The 10,927-nt window shown below is 43.5% G+C and overlaps 1 protein-coding gene across 1 annotated transcript; it reads left to right on the top strand.

Moving 5' to 3' along the window:
* Positions 1-452: 452 nt before the first annotated feature.
* Positions 453-8,646, top strand: LOC144142068 (kappaPI-actitoxin-Avd3a-like). Its single transcript, XM_077673497.1, has 3 exons — positions 453-536; positions 5,788-5,829; positions 8,386-8,646. The coding sequence occupies exons 1-3, from the start codon at positions 476-478 to the stop codon at positions 8,556-8,558; spliced, it is 276 nt and encodes a 91-aa protein (XP_077529623.1). The 5' UTR covers positions 453-475; the 3' UTR covers positions 8,559-8,646.
* Positions 8,647-10,927: the final 2,281 nt, after the last annotated feature.

Here is a 10,927-nt window from a genome sequence, read left to right as displayed (position 1 = left end):
CTTAACCGCGAGGTCAAGAAATCTAACCCGCAATTATCCTGTTCAATTATCTTGAGCGCACTGGAATTATGGACATTGATTCTTTCAAGTACTTTCAATTTTGTTTGTTGTGGCAATCCCTATTTTTTTCTTTGTTTTCTTTATTTAAAAAACCCCGTCATAGGAAAGTATAAATCATTGAGGACAAAAGGTATGCCATTCGGCGACACGTGTGAAGATTGAACTGCAGTTTTGGCAGCACGTGGTACGAGTTCAAAACAACCAGGTCTAGTTCTATTCCTGAGCATCCGGTTGCCTTCTACGGCTCTAGAGCACCCGCAGGACAGAAAGTAGGCTATTTTAGGTTGCTTGAAACGGCGCGATGCGTGCCGTCTTGACCAAGTCCGCTTCCTGTTTACGGTAGGGCGCCTCAGGGGTATGGTATATATTCCATGCATAGCGACCCTCAAGATCAGATACCATTGCCGGAACAAGCATGGCCGTGCTTAGAGGAGCAGTCTTCCTGTCGTTTGTTGTGGTAGCGTTCTGCAGCCTGAGTAAGTAAACCTATACCATGGTTTTAGTTAGTTTCTTTTGCTTTGCTTGCACGGGGGGGGGGGGGGCGGAGGAGGAGCGGTTTAACCCGTCAGATGTAGATGGCAACGTTTTTGAAGATTTTATTGCCGACCGACCAAGTATTAGGGCAAAAAAGTGGACTACCCTCCATAATGGCTTCTTTCCTGCCTAGTCTGTGCACAGACGAAACTTTGATTCCTAAATTTATGATATTTTAAATGCAGAGCATTTCTTTAACTCACGATGTCTCCCGGCGTTGGCGTGCCTCGGCATCCGCAACGGCCGTTCCAGGTGCGCCCTCTCCCCCACTCCTCCTCGCCTGCTCTCCGCTGCTCCTCGCGTGTTCTCGGCGTGCACGGATCGCGTTCAGCAACAGGTGGGGCGCGCATGCGTCGTAGTTTGGCGCGGGAGCAACAACAGTTGTGGCGTGATCGGGACGTAGTCGTGACGTGGTCGTGGCGCGGTCGTGCCGTGATGGGGCGGTTCTCGGCGTTCGCTCTCGCTGTCAATTTCTTTAGAACCAGATGAAATCGGGTATGTGTGGGGCTTGGCGCGCACGTCATGCGCCCCCCGAAAATGTTCTGCATTTGACCGTGCCCCTGACGAGGGGGATGTCGTAAGCCTGCGTATGCGGTTGGGTTACGTTTCTAACGTTTGAAGGACATGTAGCATATATGCAGGGCAGTTTTATGTGAATCTAGATATGTGCGTCTGTATATCTAGGAAGTGTGGCCGGTTGAGCCTACGGGTTCCGGGTGAACGACCATTACGAAAAGGTGTACCCAATTATAATCTCGTGCAAAACTCTTGCAGCCCGAGCTGCTCGATACCTAGTTTCCGCGTCTGTCAGTAGCTAGGGAACGGACATTTCAGTTCTCGTTCCTGTTTGTCCGCACGCAAAGCAGATCGTAGGAGACGAGTGAAAGAGGCATGAAAATAGGCAGATAAGAAAGAAATAAAGGGATTTTCTTCTGAAAGCCAGGGGTAAAAAGATAGCAATAAACAAATAAATGAATAAATGAAACGCCAACCGTGCTTTTTCTTTGAGGAAACACTTAGGTCACTGCGTGAAATGCAGGAGAGAACAGGTGTCATGCACTGTCATTTTTGGCGACAAACAGTGCCTGTTACTATGGTAATTTTGCAAACATTTCTGCTTTAGATATGTTTGTCGCATTCACACCCTCTTCGGTGGAATCATTTTTTCCAGATAATGCAAATCGGTACGGGTGGTCTCATTATCCCAGGTTGGCGATGCGTTAGCCGCGTCCGGAGCTTACATGCCTGCTCGTCGTAATTGTAAGCTTGGGAACTTTTCTAGAAACGCGTGTATTTTGAAGCACTTCGAAACTGATTTCAGGTTTTATACTACCACAAATACTATTTCGGCATTACGTAAAGTAAACTTACGTTTTCATGTTTTTTAATTCACCTTGACGATAGATATTGCTTTGCTGAAACTAAAGAGACATAGAGCAAAACAACATTTATTCAGCCATCCAAAGGGGTAAGGCTAAAATTGGGAGGGGGTCGTTCGTCCAGGTCTCCAGTCTCGTTCACTCCTTTCCAGGCCCTCAGTGTCTGGCCCCTTCCTATCTCTGTGTCCGACTTGCCACAGCTGCCTCCCCCAGCACCATCTTATTTGCGTTATTGTCTGCTAAAGGCCGTATGGCGTGGCAGCCTCAGGAAGAGCGGTGAAGGCTAGATAGACTTTGCATTTATTACCGCTTTATTTTTATTGAAGTGGATATATTACAGGTAGGTATGTCATCCTAGGAGGTATGTTTTTCTGTAATTGTCGAAGTGGTTGGGCTTCTAAACCCATGAGCCTTTTTCTAGGAAGGGGCACATGGCCTAACACAGACATTTAGAAAATTCTGTGTATTACGGATGGCATGAGCTACTACACTGCTTAGTAAATGTACAAACCCACCAAAGATCTTCAGAAACAGTTAGCGTGTCATTACGGGAAACAATTTGTGTTTCGCAGCAACGCGTAGGGAACACTGGCGTGTTCATGGCGCCAACAACTAAGAACAATGAAATATATCGTCCGAAATAAAGAATAACTAATGAAGGGTGGCTACTTCCCAAGAAATATTTCTTATATATCTTGCCTAAGATAAACTCACCGTAAGCATGATAGCAAAGTTAGTATAAGACTAGACTACCTTTATTTAAAACCGTGCTCATGTTACAAAAGACTGTTTAAACTGAAGCAAAAACTAATACGTAAGGTATTCGTTATTTCGCATAGCGAGAGTAAAGAAAGTCTGATAAAATTTATGGTCACTTTTTATGCACTGACTTGTCGACAGCAGTAATGAGAAGCGCCAACTTAAATTATAAATACAAAATGAAACCACAATGAGCTGGGAAAACATCTGCATAGGAAACATTTTGAACTCATTTACAGTACGTTTGCTTAGACAACCTAGCGTGAACATAACAAAATAAATCATATGTAACTAATATTCAATAAGTCTAAATATTCACTAAACTTCATTACTAATATGACCTTTTAAAATTGCACTTTGTTCGTTCACAACAACTTCGTGTTACCATTCATCGAACTCTAGGCCTTCCTTTCTTAAAGGAGCCATGAAGAGAAAACACAAGTTTGGTTCAATCAAAATATTGCCTCGTTAGAATCATGCTGACACCACTTTTAACGTAAACTTCGCTCAAATAAGCTACATAATTAGGAAAAAAGGGAATTGCCATGCGACCCACCAGCTCATTTCCCGCAACAGAACCTATGATGTCACACCAGACAGCTCTGCGATTGGCGGAGGCCGGCACAAGCAGACGCAAATTAGGTAGAGCTTACAAACTAGCCGAACGAACTATTTGCGCTTAAATTTAGGGCCCATTCTTTGCGAAGCAATAAGAATGATGGGACAAGCAGTGGAAGTTACGAAAGCACATGTAAACATAGAAGTACTGATGCGTACTCCTGTTCGTACTGCGCACCGCATGCTTGGTTTAGCTGCACAGCACTACGGGGCTTGGGGTTGTCTCAGACGACACTGGCCGATTGACGCAAGCAACGGTGTCTTACGTGACCACATTTGTCGAGCGAGCACTGCTTCAGGGAACGAACATTTTCTCCCCCAGAACAAAAACAAGCCAGGTTTAAATACGGGCAAAAACAAACCAAACGCTTGCCACGGTATGGTGGCGCCATCTAGGTTCGGGTAACGTAAAGAAACGCGGGAACAAACCAACACCGCTGCACAGGGTGGAGACAACCTTTGAACGGTCCCGGACCGCCGCAATTGGGCCAACGGGCTCAACGCGTTGTTCTTTTCGTTTCCCACGAGACCTAGCAACGCGAAACAGACAATATGATTCAAACTTCTTCAGTAAACCGCGTTGCGGCGATAATTTTTGCGCGTTTTTGACACAATGACTTTCTTCGGCGGTGAGCGAGCGACCCAAAATTGCGGCGCCAGCGTATACGTGTGTCTCTACCCTGTACGGCGGATGCGTGAATGAAGGTATTCTAGGCTGCAGAGCGGTCGGTTCCTGTGATGTCATTGCAGACCCCGAAAACAAACAATTTAGCGGGAAAATCAAAATTTTAACATAAATTGTTTAATTTCTCAGTGAATAAAGCATCGTTTGTATCCGGAGAAGCGCTGGGGGCACTATAAAACACGAAATCTTTCGAATAAAACCAACTTGCATTTTCTCTTCATGGCTCCTTTAACAGAGCACTGCAAAAATAGGACTGCCTTGTGTCGGCATTGACAACTAGGCCTATTTTGTACATGTCTGCAAGGTAATTGAGCAAACAATTTCTCTTAAAGAAACGGTCGTACAATGTGAATATATATTTCTTTTGTACATATATATAAAGTGATAGGTGGTGAGAAATCTCTCCCAATTATCGCTGCACATCGTAATGCAGCTGTACAAAACCAGCTATAAATTATATGTAGAGCTTTCCCGCTGAAGCGTACGCCTATTTTTCCAACGTAGAAATGCTAGTGGACGAAAATTCTTTTTATTTACAGTGGTATATGCTAAATACATTTCGCACAAGTGTTTCAAAGGATATTTTGTCACGGGTTAAACTTGTGCGCTGCAGCTATTAAAACCGTAAAAAAGTTTGTCGTACGGAATTTTTACTGCCGGAGTTCTTATACTAAATATTATTGATTTTAAAAGAATGCATTACTGATGTTTTACCTCTATACTCATCAGCAAATGAAACGCGAACACGAAAATACGCACCAGAACGCATAAATGGCGGGATTTCGTTTAATGGAAGTCAAAATGCCGCGTGGAAAAGTTACAAAAAAAGTTGGGAAATGAGGCTTTCCAGATATACCCATAGCGCAATTATTGGGCCTTAGCGAACAGTATTTTTCAATTTTGCGTGTCTTGGTCCTTATTTTCGGGTTTGGCGTTTCAGTTGCTTATGTCTGTACGTTACAAATCATGTTGAGGTTTTTCTGGCCAAGCACGAACAATGAAGACTAGTGAGTCTGGTTTAACTTTACGCTTAGCTAAGTGCCTTTACAGATATTCAATTGGTTTCCCTTGTGAAAACATATTATATAAACCAATTTGGTTAAAGGAAAAAGAAGAGTGGCAATTGCTGCTGTTATAGATTTGTAAGGTCATATGGATTTTATTTTTTAGATATTTTTTCTGTACTTAATAGAGAGGTATAGATTGCGCGTTTGAGTACATTGTGTCTAGATAACGCCTGCTCCTTCACTGGTTTTATGTAAAAACCTTACAATGACAACTGGTGGAAAGCGCTGCATTAGTAACTTTTAATATCCTTGTTCCAAATAAAGTAGGCTGGCATTTCCTTTACAACAATCGCTCAAGGCAATAGAGAAGCCGCTTCCCGCTGTCAACCGCAGTTGGTGTGCAAGGCTGACTGCCCATTTTGGGGCAACGGGCCAGGTCTGTGGGTTTTTGTTTGTCTTAAAAACAGTTCTATTAAAAGCAATAGATTGGAAAACTGTTTGCCGTCCATAAGTAAAGAATGCCTAAGCGCACCAGCGTTGTTCGCAATATTTTTGTTACCGAGTCTACCAGCAATTTTCGCGCAATTCCGGACATTTTTCTCGCAGGTGTTGTTTCTCGGACAAAAGTGCTCACATGTTTACGTTCACTTTGTGCGGTTTCTAGAAAAGCGGGTCGATCACAAGTTTAACCTCTCTCGGGTTTTCGTTCGAGCAAGTTTATACGAGCAATCTCTTTTTCCCGCAGACTGCCAGCAACCTGCTCCTCAGCCATGCAAGTATCCTGATGGTACGCAAATTTTTTTCGCTGCTAAATTGGTGTATGTAACTGAAATGTTCATATCTATACATCCAAAGTATCTATCTATACATCAACGGCGCACTCGAAGTTAGTTGCAGAATCCCTAATATACAATTTTTTGCTGCCTGATTCTCGTGGTTATATTCTAAAGCTCTAGAAATATGTCCCCAATCGGACAAGTTTACATTCTTAAGCATCACTAGGTTGCTCCTCCAAGACAAATTTGCCATTCCATTGGTCTTTCTGTAACTTGTAACACAATGTTCTGCTTAGGTACATAATTAGTACTTTGAAAGGCCAAAGTAAATGCCAGTTTGGTTTGGTTCTGCTTTCGCAATATCCGATGGGCGAATAAAAGTGACTGGGCTGGAAACAAAGATATACTCAGCAACAAGGTATTCCTTAAGACTTGTCAGAAAAACGTTCAACGAATGTACGAATTACTAGCGGTTTCTTGTGCTCGGTCCCGCTGTGGGAACTACAAACGGTATAACATGTATGAGATTGATTTTGTAATGCTCAGGTGGATCACATGGTTCAAGAGTTCACTCTTTATTATCTGAACCTCCATCTTTCGCAAGAAGAACCAGCGGATGTTTCAGCAACTCACAAAGAAATACATACGAGATACTCAGTTTCGTTAGCGCCACTTCCAATGGATGCAGTTCACGAGAAATAAAAAAAATCAATCCCGCTGGCGTTCTTTTCAAAGCGCTCCCTATTACAGCCTTGCCCTTATTGCTCTATTCGAAGCACCAGCCATTCATTCATGCTTGGTGACTAACCACCACAATCCCAAGACGAGGGCTGCGTTCCACACCTAAAAAACGACACGTGGCTTTTTGCAGAAAGAATGAATAAAAGACTGGAGAATAAAATTATTCTGGCGGTATACCAATATGTTAAACTCCATCATCCTGAAATTTATCTCAAAACCACTCACTTACTCTCGCCGCATAGAATTAAAGATTTGAACTCACGGGAACGCAACTCTGTTAACTTTTAACAATGTAGCACGAAAGGCCGAAGCCGACGTCACAATGCGAACACGCGTAAACAACATGTTTGCCTCACCCTCATTTCTCTAGTATACTGTTGTGGTCGCTGCAATGATGGCGCCAGGGATAATTATTTAGGGAGCTTTTCAGGCTCCGTCGTATCTTACTGATCGCCATGCTAGTGCGCTTTTCAGCTCATAAACGGTTAATGCTACCGTGGCTCAACTTACTGTGAATATAACCCATGACACAAATCCCATGAGTTGTGCAACCATGCAAAATTCGCAGCTTTACCTCTCATTGGTATTCCTCCGCCGACAAACTATGACGACCAAAAATATAGTACAAATGTCTCTCATGCACGTCTGAAACTAGCTGCAGTTTGAAATCAGAAAAAGTTCCGCACGGCAGAATACTGCCCTGGCTTCGTATACAGTTGCCTACCTTCAGAAATTTCAAAAACGTTTCCCTGCTTTCTCGCGCTTTTCTCTCATAAGCTGGAAGATTCTCTGCTAGTATGCAGCTTGAACGTTAACATTTGCTTTCTTATTCCCAAATCAGTATGTACAAACAACCGCAAGAAGGTCTCAATAAAAATAGGCCTTTGGATGACACATTTAGCTGAACATTTAAAACCAAAAAGCCAACCTCTTCGCGTGGCAGCACATTACATTTTGTGTTGTAAAGCCTGTCTAGGCTAAACAGCTACTTTTTCTTGCCTTCCTAGGCAGCTACGTTTATTTAAACATAACCTGCAAGTTTGATCGTTAATACATCAGCCAGCAATACGCCTGCACGCACTTGTGTTTCCTCTGCGACTTTTTTTACAACCACCTTCCTATTACCAAGCAAATGACACACTTTGATTTTTCAAATACCTGCTTCTCCCGTTGATCGGGTCTTTTCAACTGCTTTCACGTGCTACTCTTTCGAACCCAATGACGTTTCTTGTGTTGGCACGAGGGCTTTCCTTGAAATGTTAGGAACGTTTCAACGAGTTTGAACACGGCCACGTTTATACGGCGGCAATATTTCCATAGATTTATTTCCCTTCAGCTACAGAGAGTTGCACAGACGAACTGGGGGTTATAAAGAGCAACCGCTCGTCTCATGAAACCGGCTAGTCCGAGCACCCCCCCGGTGCGAGTACTAAATCTCATCCCTGAACCCTATGTGCAGCCCGCATGCAGGAAATCAGCTCATGGAAGGTATCGGTGGTATGAAGGAAAGGTCCCGAGCAAAAAAATATAAATTTAGTGCTGCCAAAAGACAAGAATTAGGTTTCTCTGCTTTCTCTATGTTAAAAACGAAATACGTTTGGATACTACTGCACTACAACGAATATTCAGACACTTTGGGAAATCATTTGTAACTACACTTTGTGTCTGGTTGGATGCAGCTGTTGTAATAGAAATACGTTTGGATACTACTGCACTACAACGAATTTTCAGGCTCTTTGGGAAATCATTTGTAACTACACTTTGTGTCTGGTTGGATGCAGCTGTTGTAATAGAAACAAGTGTTTTTTTTTCTTCCGTTTTGACAGCTTGCAAGTGCCCGAAGACGGTGGAGCCCTGTGTCAACCGCGTCCCGCGCTTTTACTTCAACACCACCACCAATACGTGTGATCCATTTGAGTGGAGTGGATGCCGTCCCAACTGTAACAACTTCGCTACTTTAGAGGAATGCAAGAGATTCTGCGGCTCACTTGCAGGATGAGCACTTTCTCGCAAGGCGTTTTCTGGCGCTATGTTGCTGGCGCCACTTGTGAGCTGCAATAATCAGCAATAAAACGTTTTCGCTCTTTCCTTTTTCCATGTACCTTATAGATGAAGATTTTATTGCAGTCAACACAACGATTAGTTCTTCTAAGTGGACACTGTCAGTGAGAGAGTCCTCTTTACCGTTGCTGTTCTGATATGATACACATCTGCGTATCTTTTTAAACGAGACTTGTGTTCAATGGTTGCTTTTTATTATACTGGCCTTTCAATATAAATCGTCAAGCGCCTTTTTAAATGCCAAACACCGCTCAAGTTATACCCTGGGAGTGATTCTTACGAAGCTTTCCGGAAATATAGTATTACAGATTTGTATTGAAAGTCCCCTAGTGGTTTGAAGTTAATAATACCTACTTTTTAGATTCGAATGACGATTTACTTTCAAGGCAAGAACCATTTGTATGTCCCTTTTCTTCAGGAAGCGAATTAACATTGCACGTGCTCTCCGTATTTCGCTTTTGGCGTGACCCTTTCGGAGATATTTTCCTATGTAAATCCAAATACTCCTGCAATACTGGCAAGATACTGCGTGAACTATATTACATAAGAAACGTATCTATCAATTTTCACCGCTGTTTTAAAGCTCGGCCAAGGTAGCTTCACGCAAGCTATGTTTGCAATAAAACCACTGTTCCACGAAACGGCATTTCAGGAAACGGCGTTCCAGTAAATACCTCTTTACTCCTCCGTTGTGTTAGGGGTCGGTGTAACTGTAACGGTAACTCGTTAGGTTAAAGAAGGAACGCTTGAGGGAATGATGTTCCTTTTGTAAGCGATCCATCGCAAGGATGTTTGGGCGCTACAGCTAATACAAAAATTCACAGCAGGCTACTGTGACTCTTCCCATTGGCTGCCCGATTTGCCTCCCTTTAACAGAACATGCTTGCTCGAAGGACAAAGGCAGAAAAGTAGGCAGCAGCAGGCGGAAGCCTGTCGGGCAGACTGCACATGATGCTCACGCTGTTGTCTCTACTGCGGCTGCAGACGTCAGTGAGACAAGTGCTCTAGACCTCCCCTTTGATTCGTTGTCCTCAGCGATCTCTTCTTTTGTACAAGCATGAAAACAGAAACCTATAGGCTGCTTAAGCTTCGCCTTTAAGAGTGGAACGCGGGAAACGAGCAGGAGCAGAGGTGGATGCCCCATCCGCATTCCTCTAAGACGCCAGCAATAGGAATAGCACCTCGTACACGCCGACTGTTCCGCATTCATTGGACACGTGTTTTCTACAGGCACCCGAGCCTGCCGAAGGTTCGGTACGAAACTGCTTTGCTGTAATGGACAACGGGGTCGCCACGGTTGCGGGAACCGCGTCAGATCTGCTATATTATGAACAATTAACCGTTTTCTAAAGTAACGGAGTACAAATACTTAGGTGTTTATTTCACGTGCAACCTTGGCTGGCAACGCCAGGTTGACTCTGTGGCAGAAAGACTTGGTAGGGCATTGGGTTTCCTTCGTTGTAATGTAAAAGTCTTCTCCTTATAATCGAAGGACCTGCTATACAATGAAAACGTAAGATTCATCATGGAATGTGTACGCACGGTATGGGATCCGCCGACAATCCGCGATAAACAGAAATTGCAAAGCTTGCAACATATAGCTGCGCGCTTTGTTTCCGTCGGATGGGGGGTTGTATTTAGTGCGACCGCACCGAAAGAACAGCTAAAATGGCACTTGGAAGCCCGCCGGAAAAACCCACGACTAAAAATGAAATTTATCATTGACAAGCAGGCGTAATACGGTAAAACTATCTCTTTCCTCCCCATTATACATCAAAACGTACGGATCACGAATTTAAGGTCAGGGAATACTTCTGAAAAACTCGATCGTTTCGGCCATTACTTCTTCCCCCAGACCATTCGCGACTGGAACAACTTGTCCTGCGACATTATATCGGTTATATCTAATGCTTCGTACGTTTTGAAGTTGCTGTAACACGTTTGGTTGTTTTGATTGATTTTATTTGCGTTTTATGAACTTGAACTGAACGATTTCATCGGAGCTGATTTGTGGTGTATATCTGTATTATACAGATGATTTCTACGCTTGCAATGCTGTAAGGCGGGTGTGCGGCTGACTGCAACCCTGTGTTATTTTGTTATGTTTATCACCCTCCCCCTGCAGTGCCCCTGGCACTGTGGGTATTAGATAAATAAATAAATAGTAAAAACAAGGCCTCAATTTCCAAGCATCGGATTCTCCAAATATTGCCTCTGCCCCCCAAAGCGAGGCGAAAGATAGATCTCGCGCGCAACAGCAACCATTGCTGAGAGCTGCAAGACTCTGATATGTGAAGTTCTATCGCC

The sequence above is a fragment of the Haemaphysalis longicornis genome, unplaced genomic scaffold, assembly GCF_048455015.1.
Source record: "Haemaphysalis longicornis isolate Haplotype H1 unplaced genomic scaffold, Haemaphysalis longicornis Haplotype H1 scaffold_6, whole genome shotgun sequence".
Taxonomy (NCBI): Eukaryota; Metazoa; Arthropoda; class Arachnida; order Ixodida; family Ixodidae; genus Haemaphysalis; species Haemaphysalis longicornis.
The sequence above is the reverse complement of the archived record's forward strand: the minus strand, read 5'-3'. Positions and strand labels throughout refer to the sequence as shown.

Coding starts and splice junctions, on each gene's coding strand:
- LOC144142068 (XM_077673497.1), top strand. CDS start 476: ATGGCCGTGCTTAGAGGAGCAGTCTTCCTGTCGTTTGTTGTGGTAGCG. Junction 537..5,787: donor GGTAGCGTTCTGCAGCCTGA/GTAAGTAAACCT, acceptor TTTTTCCCGCAG/ACTGCCAGCAACCTGCTCCT. Junction 5,830..8,385: donor GCCATGCAAGTATCCTGATG/GTACGCAAATTT, acceptor CCGTTTTGACAG/CTTGCAAGTGCCCGAAGACG.